This window comes from Emiliania huxleyi (genome assembly GCF_000372725.1).
Source record: "Emiliania huxleyi CCMP1516 unplaced genomic scaffold EMIHUscaffold_47, whole genome shotgun sequence".
In the NCBI taxonomy this organism is placed as follows: Eukaryota; Haptophyta; order Isochrysidales; family Noelaerhabdaceae; genus Emiliania; species Emiliania huxleyi.
In genome coordinates this window covers 131,460-145,618 of record NW_005198467.1, presented here as the reverse complement: position 1 = coordinate 145,618, position 14,159 = coordinate 131,460, and the positions used below count along the sequence as shown (strand labels likewise).

The window sequence follows — 14,159 nt, the reverse complement described above, 5'->3', positions numbered from 1 at the left end:
TGTGTGGGCCTCGAAAAGAGCTGCAGCGACGGCGCGTGCGACACCTCGAGGAGGCACGAGGACGTGTCACCATCATCACCGACGAGTCTCGTTCGCATTCTCGTGCGAGCGCCTCGTCCAGGAAGGAGCCGAGCACAGCCTCGTGTCTCGTGGAGGCAGCCAGGCTGCCGCACTGCGACGCGCCTGCTGCGGCGGCGCCGCCGCCTCCCTCCGCCTCGCCCGCCTCGCCCCCCGCACCTTCCTCGTCCATCAAGAAAGGGAGCTCGTCGAGCTGCCTAGCAGCAGCAGGACACGCCCGCACTCAACTTGCCATTCTTCCTCCGGAGCGGCGGCAGGTACGCTGATCCAGGCTGCCTCACGCCGCCAGAGAAGGAGGTGGAGCGGCGCCCGCCTGCCCGCCCGCCGTCCACGCTTCCCGCACCGGCGGCGGCCTCCAGCGCGCGCGGCGACCCCGCCACGCCCCCGCACGCCCCCGCCACGCCCCCGCACACACCGCCGAAGACGTCGATCACGGGCGGCGGCTCAGGCGCGCCGCGCCCAGAGGCGCAGAGTGCGGCGGCGGAGGGGGGTGCGGCGGAGGGGGAGGAGGCCCCAGGCTTGGCCGAGGCGCTCGGCGGCCCCGCGGGGCTGGAGGCGAGCGAGCAGTCGGCGGCGGCGGCGGCGTTGCTGCTGCTGCCGCCGGCGGCGGCGGCGGCGGCGCTGCTGGCGGCGGCGCTGCTGGCGGCGGCGGCAGTGTGCGGCGCGTGCATGGAGGCGGCGGCGTGGATGGCGGCGAGTTCGGCGTTGGAGGAGCCTACGAGCTGGGCAGGCCAACCTCAAGGAGGGGTGCCTCGTGCAGAGTGTTCGGAGCACCGCGTGGGTAGTAGCGAGGTAGTAGCGAGGTAGTAGGGAGGCGAGTACAGCGGACTGCGTGGTCTCGCGAGCGGCAGTGTGGAGACGAGGAGGAGGCGGTGTTGGGGCTTCTAGGGTGCGAGAGGAGCCTCCGCTGAGCTCCGCGAGTGTGAAGGGCGAGCCAGGCCCTCCCTCTGCGGGAGAGTGCCGGGCAAGCGGGCCGGTTCCATGGCCGCTGGAGGAGGGCGGCGGCACGACCGGCACCGGTGGAGACGGTGCGTGCGGCGCCGAGGCGGGGCGAGGGAGGAGGCCGAAGCGAGGGTTGGAGCCGTCTGCGCCGAGGGCGGCCTCGTCGAGCGTGGCGACGGCGGGCGGCTGCCTCGCCCCCTCCGTCGGCAGGTAGTTTGCGATGAGCGCCGCGCTCATCCGATCGGAGGAGCAGCGGACGGCGGCGGCGGCCGGCCGAGCAGTGCGGGTGAAGAGGGAGGGGGGGCGGTACGAGACGGCGATGCGGAGCTTGCCGTGGGTGGAGTCGGGAGGCGAAAAGGCGTGCTGCTGCGGGCTCACCCCCGCCGCAAAGTCGAGCGGCGCCGCCTCGGGGCTGGCCTCGGAGCTGCGTCCGCCGTGCGGCCCGCCGATGCAGACGCGGAAGCCGAGCGCTGGCGCGTCGGAGGCGTGTCCGAGGCGGCCGAGGGAGGAGGCGAGGCGGTGGGCGGGCATGAGGCGGAGGAAGGCGGCGAGCGAGCGGAGCAGCACCATGAACCGCTTGTAAAACGTCGGCCACCCGATCGCCTCCGGCGCGTGCGGTGCCGGCTCGTAGCGCAGTGTCCACCGCTCGAGAAGCACGAGATGAGGCTCGTTGGGCTGGGCGCCGACGGCAGCGCGCACCGCGGAGGAGGACGTGTCGATGAAGATGTCGAGCTGGAGCGGCTGCGAGATGCGCTGCTTCCACCCCTCGAGCCGGTCACGGACGCAGGCGACCTCCTCCGACTCGAGGTTGAACCAGTGGTTTGGAGTGCCGCGTCCGAGAGGCACACGCGCACGCAGGACGAGCTCGAGCGTCTTCTGGACGCAGTTTCGCACAACGAGCTGCAGCTTCTGCGCCTCCATGCGCGCGGCCGGCCACAAGGGCGGGCGGGCGGGCTTTGCTGCAGTGTGACACCCAAAAGGTGTTGGACAACGGTGACACGAGGGCTGGGGGTGTGAAGGGCATAACCATGGTTGCGTGCAGACAATGGAGATAGAGCAGCCCCGGAGCGGAGGCCCGCCCGGGGTATTCAGTGTGTCGCGGGCGCCTAATCGGGATTAATTCCGTCGGGCGCCTACGAATTTACGTTTGCCGTCGGTGTTTCGCAAGCGCGCCTGGCGGCGGCTTGTGCTATGCCTGCTTTGGAGCCCGACGGGAACGCGGGAGCTATGGTCTGGGACATGGGCTGGCCTTCGTGGGGCCGAGGCTTTGCCTCGTGGCCCGCAGTCGGTGCCCTTTGCATCGTGTTGGTGCAAGGCTTTCCGGGGCTAGTTGGCAACAAGGACAACCTCACCATGGAGTCAGACCAACTCAGCCTACCCATTACGGTTGGCGGGGCCTCGGGCTGCGTCATGAGCGCAGCTCTCACCGCCACCAGCCCCGCCAAGTACTCCAGGGCGATTCTCGAGTTCGTCCTGCCCGCGCTTATTGTGACTACGGCCTACGTTCTGTTGCTGACAGGTGGGGGTGAGCACTACACCACGGGCGACAAGAAGGGGGGATCGCGACCCTCGACCACCAGGGGCAGCGACTACCTGTCCCTGCTCATCCCACGGTATGTGGGCCAATCGCGCCGGGCATTTATCGGGAGCCTCTTGTTCTTCCTCACGTTCCTGGTTGCAGCAGCAGATGCTGTCTGCCCGACGTGCGGCGGCAACCTCGCGTCGTGCGACTACGACACCTCCCACACTTGCCCCGCCGCCACTGTCGTGGCTAACAACGCGAAAGTGCTCCTCGGCACGGCGGCGGTGAGCACCATGACCATCGCGAACCTGCTCCGACCACGGTTCCTGCGGGTCCTTGGAGGGGGAATGCTGCAGCGCTTTGTAGCCCTGCACCGCCAACCCGAGAAGGGCACGACTTTCGAGATCAAGCGGACCACCAAACCATCTGAGGTGACGGCGGCAATGCAAACTGGGAGAATCTCCCAGATTGACGCGGCGACACAGATCCAGCAAGTGATCGAAGAGATTGACCATGCGATCGACGCTCCAAGCCTATGCCAACGGAGGGTTTGCTCCGGGCTGCCGCTAGAACCCCCCCCCCCCCCCCCCCCACCCACCCCCACCCAATTCCACCCACCGGCACGGTACTCGTACCTTCTTCATCATAGACAGAACTCAGATTCTGACTGTGTCGTTCCTCCAACACCAGCAACAACCCCAAAATACACAAATAGGAAATCACCGCCAAGAGACGGTTAAAAATGAGCAGCACACGCATCACTCTGTACAATCCAAAACCAGGCCCGCGAATGTGGCCAGCGAGGCCATATCTCCCGTGACATTAGACCCACCTTTCAGGCAGCGTCCCAGCTCCCCACCCTCTCCCTGCTCCATGACATTCGACGCAAATTCCACAGCAGTGCTCGCGCAGAAGACATCGCCGAACGCATGCTCCACCCTTCCATCCTTCCTCCCCCGCACCGACCCCCCGACAAACACCAGCGACGCCATGATGGTCTGTCCTCGGGATTCTCTGCCTTCTGCTTGGCTCTCTCAGTCAAACTCGAATCGATCCCAGGTTGATCTCCCGTCCACGTCGCGCCGCTCTTGCCATGCCTCCTCGTGCGGCTGTATGATGTCGATCTTGGCCATCACGGAAGCCGCTATCTCCAGGTACCTCGACCCCTCGTCAAGATCCTCCACGTGGTTCTGCAGCGTGTACAGCATCATCCCCGCCTGCTCGATCTCGTCTGAAGATTTGCTTGCAAACTTGGCTCGAAGATCACGATCCGCAAAGTCGCCAATAAACCCTTTACTGTCCAGACGCTCTTGACGCCGTCCAGCTCGCTGAGCAGAGACTCCACGGCCTCCAACATCGCCGCACCCTCGTGCAGGTCACGGTTCAGCCTCTCTGTATACCGCTCTGCATACCGCTCTTGACCTCCCCGATTGCACTCGTCCATTCCAATGCCAAACATGACGTAGTGATAGACCAGCATAGCGCACGCGTAGAGCATCGACATTCTCATCCTGTCATCGTGTGGTCTCTCCTCCTGCACCACGGCGGTGAGCATGCAGCAAACGCGCTTGCGCCGATCCGCGGCTACCGCGTCGTCCACCCGTTTTGGGTCCCACTGCAGCCACTCCATGAGCTGCGCCGGACGGATCGTCGTGTGCCTCGCAGACCACAACAAATTGTACCATGACAGCCATTCCGTCATGCTGTCACACCATCCCATGTGCGTGTACAACACAACCCATCTTTCAGCAACGAGGCACAGCCGGTGCACTACCTCTTCCTGTCCGTCGGTCATAATCGACCGCAGCCTCGCCACCAAAGAGCGCGCGCATAGAGGCTACAGCCGCGCAAAAAAGACCGCCGCGCAACGAAGACCCGCTGTCTCGCACGCTGCTGACGCCCAGGATGACAGAATTGGCCTTCGCCAGACTGAGGACTATTGTGCGCCTCGGCGAGGCGGTTCCGGACATCCCGATTACATGCGCGGTGGACATGCACGAGCGCGTGGGTGTGTGTGAGCACCGCGGGTCTTTTTTGCGATCCGGGGTCTTGTGCTTGTGCGTGATGCTGTGTGGCATGTGGTCGTCTGCAGTCAGTATAGACATGATAGGGGTGGACTATAGGTCCGGTAGGTCAATTGATCTCACTTAGTCGCATCGTGGGGAGCTCATCCCGGGCCGTCGCAGCCCGGCGCGCATCGGGTCTTTTTTGCGAAGCTGTAGCCTCTATAAGTACTCCGATGTTTTACTGCGTGATTTCTTTTCGCTGAGCGCATGCAACTAGAAATCAGCTCATCTTCCTCGTATCATTGTAGCCAATCGCATTTCATCCCCCACACACCCGTGTCAACACGCTCATATAACATACAATAACATCGCGTGCACATTCGCGTTCGCATTCGCATGGAAGCAGCCGTCTCATTCGACTGATCCCTATGGCCCGTCGATTGCAGCTGTAAGGGCCCGAACGGCCTGCGAGATCTTCTCCAGCCTTCCCACCTTTTCGCGCAGCTCCGCATTCTCGGCGGCGAGTCGCTCCTCCTCCGCCGACCGCAACCCTGCTGGCGCCGGCACTATCGCGAGCTCCGAGGCCGGCGCTGCCATCTCCAAGTCTTCTGCGACCAGATCGCTCGCTCCGTCGCCAGCAGCCAGAGACGGCTCCGTCTCCCCCAGGCACTCTCCCTGCCTGCAGCTCGAGTTGGACACGCGCATCGCCTCCAGCTCCGCAAGCGCCCTGTTCAGCGCCTCCTTCTGCTCTTGGAACACCGCAGCGGGCGGCGGGACCTTCTCCAGGCACGCGAGCGCAGTCCTGATGATCGAGTTGCTCGCTCGCTTCGGCGCTCCCTCTAAAAGTACGTACATTGAGAGAGTACATTGAAAAATCGCCCAAATGCCCAAATCCCGGTAACACATCCCGGTTTTTACAGGGAGGTGTGCATGCGGGGGCTCAGCGAAGATCCCTGCCAGCTGAGCAGTCAGGTGTTCCGCGACCCGCATATAAACTTTGCCTACGGAGGCTCTGCCGACATTCGCGGCCGACAAAACGCAGTCTACAACTTCCTGTCTGCGCCCGGCTTCTCCGTCAATGTAAAGACCGAAGCGGCGGTCTTCAAGATCCACAATGGCGCCCTGACTGTCAACGGGTCATTCTTGACGGAGGCACACACGGTGGCGCGCTTTGCTTCCCAACGGAGTGCGACCGCCTCCTTCTGGGCCTCCGAGCTCGACGACAAGAACTTTGGCTGGCAGACGATAACCGGAACTTGTATCGGCCGGCCGTTCAAGTTTGGGAACCGCGGCCACAAGACGTGCTATCATCTCAAGATAGATATGGCCTACTCGTCCGCCACCTTCGAGTTCGGTAACTGGACGGTCATCGTACGCGGCATGCCGTCTTGCGACGGCTGTCTTGTCGCTGGGCCCAAGCACCGGCTGGACGTGAGCTTCAGTGCGCGCGGCGACGCTCTGACCCGCGATAAGCCGCATGGCATCATTGGGCAGTCCTATGCCACACCGGGCCTCGAGCGGCACGGCAAGAAGGACGTCTACCCGTGGGCAGGCTCTTACACCACCAGCGCCCAGGCCGAGGGCGCCATCGATGGCACAGCGTCGGACTACGAGGTGGCGAGCGCCCACGCGACCGAGTTCACTTTTTCGAGGTTCGCGGCGGCAAAGGGCTCGCCTGTGGAGGGCACAAAAGGCGTGATCGAGGCCTCGTCCATCGACCGTGTCGCGGACCCCGCCACCGAACCGCAGCGTCGCCGGCTGTCAGAGGCGCCGTGCCCTCCGCCGTCGGCGGGAGGATCGACGGGCGAGCCCGCTGTCAGCGCGCCCCCTCCCGAGCCGCCGCTGCCACCGCCTCCCTTTTATTACAGCCCCGCGCCGCCGGATGTGTACAACCCCTCTCTCGCCGGCTGGGGGAAGGTCGACGATCACTACTGCGGCGGAAATAAGGGGGATGGCAGCATAGCGTACCCCAACTACAATGGAGCAAGTTGCTACTGCCAGCCAGGCATCAGCGACTCAGCCGACAATCCGGACCCAATACTGACCGCGGCCGCCTGCGCCGCCTTGGCGGATGAGCTAAGCTCCCACGCCTTCACCTTTGACGAACGCAAACTGTGCAAAATCTTCTCCTGCGACGGCCGGAAGACCATCCACAACCCGAATTCGGGTTTTCCTCCCTGTGAGGGTGGGTCCACCCGCAACTGCTACGACGCGGACGCGTTCCCGCTCAACTGCCCGGACTACTGCCTGCGCTCGATGGGAAGCCCCGGCGTGACCGATGCGGCCTGGGATTTGAAGGATAATTCCAACACGATGTACTACGCTCCGTGGGGCCCATCCCCCGGATCAACTTGCTACATGAAGGGCATCTTTCCTGTACGGCTGGGCGTCTACCCTGTCGGCACCGCCGGGGAGGACCTCTTTGCCGGCTGGGCGGCAGACAAGACGTGGGAAGGCGGACCCTGGCCCAGGCTCGCCACCTTGGACCAAAACACTGGGTGCGGCGAGTGCGACGACTGCGAGTGCATCAGCGTTTCCACTGCCCAGATATGCAAGAACGTGAGGGCCGCCCCCAACTACCAAAAATGGAAATGCGAATCCGCTCGCCCAGTTGGGGCGACGTGTATACCGGGAACCGCCGACTTTGCCCCGGTGGGGACACTGCCGATGGAAGCAGTTCAGTGGACAGAGGACGAGAACCCCACGTGCTCTTACGGTGTATGCCCTGTTCGCGCCGCCAAGCTCGCGGATGAAGCCCAGCGCCAATACCTTTGGCCGCACAATCTCTCCTGAGTTCTTTAGCGGCGCACCGTCACCAGTAACATTCCGTTTGGCCTGTGTTAGTGCCAGTGCGCGCCAGTCCCGTGCCCAGTGTTGTGCGAGGGAGCTTTGTTGTAAAATTCTTTTTGGCTAGCGCGCGCCAGTTCGCACCTGTGAGCTGTGTCGAGCCTGTCTGCTGTGAGAGAGAGTTGTTTTGTTTAAATTCTTTTGGCGAGGGAGCTTTGTTGTAAAATTCTTTTTGGCTCTTGGTGTCCGACGAACGTCCTCGTCGGGCGCTGAAGCCCCCCCCCCCCAAATGCGCTACGGCTTGCTTCCGCTGTTGCTATCCCCTCTTGCCCAAGGGAGGAGGCACTCACTGACTCGGTCCCAGCGGCGCCAGCCAAGGGGAGAGATGCCCCTCCGCCATCTCCCAGACGCGGCGGCCAAACGCCTCGTCGCGGGCGGCGGGCGCGCACGCGACGGGCGCGCACCGCTCGAGGTAGGCGCCGCGCAGCGATGAGACCTGTTCACAGCCAGCGGCGTGAAGAGACGCCGTTCACAGCAGTCTGGCAGTGTCTAGGAAGGAGACGTTGTCGCTGCCGGCAAAGACGACTGTCTAGGAAGTGTCTAGGAAGTGTCTAGAGGTGTCTAGGAAGCGTCTAGGGGCGGGGAGGAGACGTTGTCGCTGCCGGCGGCGAAGACGGTCGTCGCGGCCCCGTCGGCGAGGGGCGGCTGGAGGAAGCGGAAGAGGGGCGAGGCGACGGCGTAGAGCAACCGGACGGGCGCGGGGAAGTTGCGAGTGACGTCGGTGAGTGCGTTGGCCTAAGACTTGTCCTCAGGCTCACTGGACCAGCCCTCCCTCCTCGCGTCACGGCGGTGAGGGCGCCGGCCGGGTGCAAGCTCACACACACCACGCCGCTCGCGCCCTCGCGCCGCTGCAGCTCCGCCGTCAGGGCGACCTACTCCCGGCGCGACCTCGGCGCGTTCTCGGCGTGCTCCCGCGCGTCTGCAGCTCAGCAGTCCGGGCCCGGCCTGCGCGAGCTTTGAGCGCGCGTACGCGGGGAAGAGCGAGTAGGAGGCCTCGCTCATCGGGTCGGCGAGCAAGGTGGCGGGGTCTCCGTAGTGGTGCAGACAGGAGGCGACCTGCGAGCATGGGCTCGGGCGATCTCGGGAGATCTCGGGCGATCTCGGGAGATCTCGGGTGATCTGAGGTCATCCCCGGGTGATCCCGGGAGATCTCGGGAGATCTCGGGAGATCTCGGGAGATCTCGGGAGATCTCGGAAGATCTCGGGTCCGTGGCGGCGACCGAGACGACGCGGCCTCGCGAGCGGCGCAGCAGCGGCAGCAGCAGGCGGGCGAGGAGGTGGTGGCCTAAGGTCATCAGCTCGCTGAGAACTCATCGACTAGTTCATACGCAGCAGCAGCAGGGCGAGAGAGGTCGTGGCCGAGGGCGTGGCAGGCGAGGTTGGCTTCCCAGCCGTCGCGCGTCACACGCCTCTCTGGGTGCATCGCCCCCGCGTTGCAGATGAGCGCGTCGCACCTCCCGCCGGTAGCGAGGAGCTGCGCGGCGAAGGCTCGCACGGAGGCGCAGCTCTCCAGGTCGAGAGCGAGGAAGAGCGCGCGTTCGGGCGGCGCACCCGAGGCGCTGCAGGCGGCGCGGCACGCGGCGCGGCCTCGGGCCTGCTCAGCAAAGTAGCTCGTTGATGGACACACAGCTTGCAAGGCGGCGAGGCAGCGCGCCTCGCTGCGGCAGGCCAATATAACACATAATAAATGTAATATAGCGCGCCTCGCTGCGGCAGGCAAAGATGACTGTCGCGCCGCGCTCCAGCAGCTGCTCCGCCGTCGCGAGCCCGAGGCCGGCGGAGCTGCCCGTCACCACGACTGTACGGCCAGTGAGTGGCGGAAGCGGAGGCAGAGGGATGCGGACGAGCAGGCGGTGGGTCGCGAGGCAGGCGAGCCCACCCGCGGCGCCCAGCAGGGCCTCGTGCCCAACTGCGGCCGGCGCCACACGAGAGAGGTACAGCAACGAGCCCGTGGCCACGACGGCGACCGCGGCCCGCCTGGCGCCGGCCTCGCCCGAGACGGCGCTAAGCAGGAAGACGCCCAGCGCGTAGAGAAATGCGAGGAGGCAGGCGGCTGCTGCTGGCTTCGCGGCGACGCCGAAGAACGTCACGGCGAGGGCGAGGGCAACGACGAAGTCGAGCTGCATCGGTCGGGCAAGGCTGCGGAGAATTTTACCATGCTCGGACTGTAGAGAAGTGGATTCGGGCCTCAAACCACCGCTCTTTATACTCGTTTATTCACGAGGCGACCCCAGGGGAACCTGGGCTTCCTAGTGGCGTGCTGTGAATAAACAGCGAAGAAGACGCCTGGCCTCAAACAATAAGAATTCATGGTCTCGATATATCCTTTGGCGGGTTGGGTAGCGAGGATTGGTGTGACGCGATCCACGCAGGCGTGTTTTCTGACGGCCGACCGTCAGTGCACGGTTGCCCCTTCTCCGACTGCCCCGGCTAGCTCCCGAGCGCCGAGGTCGCGCGGGGCTGACCCCTGCGTCCCCCAAAAAATTCATCGAGGGACGAGGCCAAGTAAATTTCTCGCTCGACATTAGGCACGGGACTGGCGCGCACTGGCCCTAACACAGGTAAAGAATTCGTGCTGATCTAATTAAGACGGTTTTTCATTCCGCGCGACCGCGAGCGTGTCCTGTCCGCCCGCTCGCGCCGCATGGCGCCTTAGCCCTTACACATGCGGCCCGCATTTATGGCTTCGACGCGATAAAGAGTCGGGTACAACCATAAACTACGCTGAGTCTCGAACATCAATGTCCCACCCCGGCTCCGACCCGCACGGCGGCACGCCCACGAGCTTGGACTGCGCGCTTAAAACGGGCCGATTTGCAAGCCCGCCGCCTCGGAGATGACAGGCACCTGGTCGGGAAGCTCGCCGCGCGCGTTCGAGTAGAGCGCGTAGGTGACGACCAGCGCCATCGTGTAAAAGACAAAGTTTGAGCCGAGGATGGCGACGGAAGAAGGGACCATCCCGGCGGCGCCCGAGAAGAGCGACGGGATGATGAGCAGGATGTCGAGGACGAGGGCCTGCTGGATGTTGAAGCGCACGAAGCGCGAGAGGCCCGAGTCGGGGCGCGTGAAGAAGGAGAGCCCGATGAAGAAGATGATGCCGGAGAAGGGCAGCGAGTTGAAGGCGACCACGAGCGGCAGCACCGCCTCCGCAAAGCCGACGCCGCCGGGCACGTTGTTGAAGACGTACAGCCCGTACTGGAAGCCGTCCAGGAAGGGAAGCACGTACGGCAGCGTCGCAAACACACGCTCCACCGCCGGTGGCTCTCCCGACATGCGCGCCGCCGCTCGCGGCGGAGCGGCAGCAGCGGCTCTGCACCTGGCCAGCGGCGCCGTGCTCGAGCCCGGCGTGCGGGCAAAGGACGCAGCGCTGCGGGAAAAGGAGGCAGCGCTGCGGGAAAAGTGCGACGGCGAGAAGGCCACGCTGAGCGAGCACAGCGCAGCGTGAGCGAGCGCCATATGCCAAGGCAGAGAAAAAGCTGCCCGCCTTGACCCAACATAGAGGGCGTTGTGTAGCCTAGCTTTTGGGTAAAATAAAAAAGCTGCGGTAAGATTCAATCATCGAAATAATCGAAATCGAAAATATAAAAGTCCCAGTGGTTTCTTCCCGTGCTAACCTTGGCCTCCTGTGTGGTCCGCCACTGTCGGCAAGTGGCTCAAGCTCGGCCGCGGGCTGCTGCAGGCTTCCGCGTCGCCGCCGGATGTCCGGCCTACGCGTGCGCACGCCCAAGAAGGCGCGCGCGCGCCCTCCAGTGCCGCTGCCACGCTGCCGACCGCGCGCGGGCCTCGGTCGCTCACCGCCGCCCGCCCTCTCCCGCAGGCAAAGGACAACTACGACGAGGCGATCGAGGAGTACGAGCGGGAGCAGAACCCCAAGGCGATCAAGAATCGCGTGCGCAAGGCGCAAAAGGCGGCGGAGCAGGCGCTCGTGACGGGCGACAAGATGGCGCGCTGCGGCGCGGCGCTCAAGCTGCTCGGCTTGCGCGACGACGCGTACTGGTTCCAGGAGCCGGTGCCGGTGGGCGAGGTGCCCGACTACCTGGACATCGTCGAGGAGCCGATGGACTTCCGCACCATCGCCGGCCGCCTCGCCGGCGGCGAGTACGGCGACGACGCGCTCGCGTTTGCGTCGGACGTGCGGAAGGTCTTTACGAACGCCGTCAAGTACAACTGGTCGCCCGACCACCCGTGCAACATCGCTGCGCGGGCGGGGCTGCGCGAGTTCGAGCAGCTCTTCGCGCGCGCGAACGGCAACGGCTCCGCCCCCAAGCCGCCCCCGCCCTCCGCCCAGCCGCACAAGAAGCGCCACCGCGATGGCGGAGGAGGAGCCGTGGCCGGCAGCAGCAGCGGCGCGTCGGCGGCGGCGGTCGTCGGCGGCGGCGGCGGGGCGTCGGCGGCGGGCGGGGGCGGAGGCGGAGGGGGCGTCAAGCGTGCGCGCATGCGCGGCTCTGCCTCCGAGGCTGGCTCGGCGGACAGAGACCGCGAGCCGACCGGGCGCCGTCCACGAACCTTCTCGGAACCTTCCGGTAGGCTGGGTCGGCGGACAGAGACCGCGAGCTCATCGCGGGGCTGGGCGAGTACCTCGTGTCGTGCGGCGGCGCGGAGGGGCTGGTGGACGGCTGGTACACCCGGACGGAGGTCCGCAAGGGAGGGGGCACGGCCGGCACGTTCGACACGTACTTCTTCACGCCCGCCGGGAAGCGCTTCCGATCTCGCGCCGAGATCGCGCGGTTCTTCCAGCTCGAGGCGGCGCCGGCGAAGTCTGCCAAGTCGCAGGACGCCGAGGAGAGGAAGGCGCTGAAGAGCGCCGAGCGCGAGGCGAAGAAGCAGCAGAAGGAGGAAGCTGCGGCGGCGCGCCAGGCGCAGCTCGACGCGGAGCGGGCGCTGCGAGAGCGGTGCGCAGTCCGCCGGCGAGGCGCTGTTGGCTGGTCAGTGTGGGTAGCGGCGCATTGTGAATGGACAGGTACCCCGTCCCCGACGAGAGGTTGGCGGAGGAGGAGCCGCACGAGCCGCCTCTCGGCCCTCGCCCGACACCGCTGCCAGCAGGAACCGGCGCCGTGCCCGCCTCGGCTGTCGGCGACTTGCTGCAGGAGACGCGTCCCAGTCCCTTGCCCAGACACCGGACAGGCCCTTCCCCAGACACCGGGCAGGCCCTTCCCCAGACACCGGACAGGCCCTTCCCCAGACACCGGACAGGCCCTTCCCCAGACACCGGACAGGCCCTTCCCCAGACACCGGACAGGCCCTTCCCCAGACACCGGACAGGCCCTTCCCCAGACACCGGACAGGCCCTTCCCCAGACACCGGACAGGCCCTTCCCCAGACACCGGACAGGCCCTTCCCCAGACACCGGACAGGCCCTTCCCCAGACACCGGACAGGCCCTTCCCCAGACACCGGACAGGCCCTTCCCCAGACACCGGACAGGCCCTTGCCCAGACACCGGACAGCCCTCTCGGCCTGCTGCAGGTTTGCGACTTCCTGCGCGCACTCGGCCCCCAGCTGCAGCTGCCCTCGTACTCGCCTTCGGAGCTCGCGGCGGCACTGGTCGCGTCGGAGGGCGAGTCTGATGAATCGCTGAGTAACAGCTGAGTAACAGCCCGCTAATTAATGACAGGTCGAGTCGGAGGGCGAGCCGAACCCGAAGCTCGCTGACCTGACGCAGGCTTGCACTCTTGTATGGTAGGACAGTGTATTGCAACATCTCATAGCCGGCTTGACGCAGGCTTGCACTCTGCCTTGCAGCAGCGATCATAGCTGGCCGGCCTGCCGCAGGCTTACACTCTGTACTGCAGCAGCGATCATAGCTGGCCGGCCTGCCGCAGGCGCTGCTGCAGCTCGTGCTGACCGACAAGTCGCTCGGCGAGTGGTGGGGCGTGCGGGAGGCGCCGAACGGGCCAAAGGCGGCCTTTGCGAGGGCGTCGTCCGACTCGAAGAAGGTCAAGTGGTGGGAGGCGGACGCGAAGCCGCTGCTCAAGGTCGACCTCGAGGCGATCCTCGCGTCGAGCGAGCCGACGTCGCGCACTCGCCGCTGGGTGGCGCAGCTCGAGACGGTTGCTCCGATGCGCACAAACACCGGCGTCCCGATCCGGCAAGCGCTGGTTGCGGCGAGGGCCATCTCCTCCGACGGCGAGGTGCGGAGGTACCTCGACCGCGCAATCTCGCACTGGAAGGGCAACGCCGCGGGCACGACAAAGTTCGCCGCTCTTTGGCTCGCGGCCCAGGTCCGGCGGAGCCGGCCGCAGATCTTCACGGCGGAGGGGATGGCGGCGGTCGAGGCGGAGGAGGACGGCGGCGTGGACACGTCCTTGGACACGTCCGAGGACGTGCCCCCGCCCGAGGAGGAGGAGGACGGCGCCTCGGAGCTCGCGCCGTCGGAGGTTGCTAATTAATATTAATTAGCTATTAATTAGCCTCGGAGCTCGCGCCGTCGGAGGTTGCTCCGTCGGAGTTAATTAATAGCTCATTTTTAGCTCTGTGATCGTTAGTAGCTCATTGCTTGATTACAGGCTGCTCCTTCGGAGCTAATTAATAGCTCATTACTAGCTCATTGATCGCTCATTACTAGCTCACTGCTTGATTACAGGCTGCTCCGTCGGAGCTAATTGATAGCTCATTACTAGCTCATTGATCGCTCGTTAGTAGCTCATTGCTTGATTACAGGCTGCCCCCTCGGAGCTAGTTGATAGCTCATTACTAGCTCATTGATCGCTCATTAGTAGCTCATTGCTTGATTACAGGCTGCCCCCTCGGAGCTAGTGATAGCTC

At 65.0% G+C, this 14,159-nt stretch overlaps 4 protein-coding genes across 4 annotated transcripts in view; 1 reads left to right on the top strand and 3 right to left on the bottom strand.

Annotated features, from left to right (window-relative positions):
- Positions 1–793: 793 nt before the first annotated feature.
- Positions 794–1,941, bottom strand: EMIHUDRAFT_211177 (hypothetical protein; the record flags this gene model as incomplete). Its single annotated transcript, XM_005768002.1, has 2 exons — positions 794–814; positions 1,096–1,941. The coding sequence occupies 2 exons, from the start codon at positions 1,939–1,941 to the stop codon at positions 794–796; spliced, it is 867 nt and encodes a 288-aa protein (XP_005768059.1).
- Positions 1,942–7,676: 5,735 nt separating this feature from the next.
- EMIHUDRAFT_464423 (hypothetical protein) lies at positions 7,677–9,555 on the bottom strand. Its single transcript, XM_005768001.1, has 7 exons — positions 9,099–9,555; positions 8,755–8,989; positions 8,616–8,680; positions 8,341–8,451; positions 8,199–8,267; positions 7,987–8,130; positions 7,677–7,831 (listed from the first exon to the last, which is right to left on the bottom strand). Exons 1-7 carry the CDS (start codon positions 9,519–9,521, stop codon positions 7,682–7,684), a joined length of 1,197 nt encoding a protein of 398 aa, XP_005768058.1. The 5' UTR covers positions 9,522–9,555; the 3' UTR covers positions 7,677–7,681.
- Positions 9,556–10,194: 639 nt separating this feature from the next.
- On the bottom strand, positions 10,195–10,668 carry EMIHUDRAFT_103158 (hypothetical protein; the record flags this gene model as incomplete). The annotated part of the gene is made up of 1 exon (XM_005768000.1): positions 10,195–10,668. The coding sequence occupies one exon, from the start codon at positions 10,666–10,668 to the stop codon at positions 10,195–10,197; it is 474 nt and encodes a 157-aa protein (XP_005768057.1).
- Positions 10,669–11,093: 425 nt separating this feature from the next.
- EMIHUDRAFT_211170 (hypothetical protein) overlaps positions 11,094–14,159 on the top strand; it is a gene marked incomplete at both ends in the record, with an annotated part of 5,710 nt that continues 2,644 nt past the window's right edge. The window contains 7 exons of the mRNA XM_005767999.1: positions 11,094–11,144; positions 11,213–11,722; positions 11,923–12,287; positions 12,356–12,464; positions 12,861–12,938; positions 13,009–13,068; positions 13,217–13,771. Of these exons, the coding sequence (XP_005768056.1) occupies positions 11,094–11,144; positions 11,213–11,722; positions 11,923–12,287; positions 12,356–12,464; positions 12,861–12,938; positions 13,009–13,068; positions 13,217–13,771 (1,728 nt within the window). The remainder of the gene's footprint in view (positions 11,145–11,212; positions 11,723–11,922; positions 12,288–12,355; positions 12,465–12,860; positions 12,939–13,008; positions 13,069–13,216; positions 13,772–14,159) is intronic.

Bases quoted from the DNA above. Each gene is read 5' to 3' on its own strand.
- EMIHUDRAFT_464423 (XM_005768001.1), bottom strand. From the start codon at position 9,521: ATGCAGCTCGACTTCGTCGTTGCCCTCGCCCTCGCCGTGACGTTCTTC. The intron at 8,268-8,340 runs GCCGGGCCCGGA...CGCCGGGAGTAG, and splicing joins CGCGCTCAAAGCTCGCGCAG to GTCGCCCTGACGGCGGAGCT. The intron at 7,832-7,986 runs GTCTCCTCCCCG...GGCTGTGAACAG, and splicing joins TCGCCGCCGGCAGCGACAAC to GTCTCATCGCTGCGCGGCGC.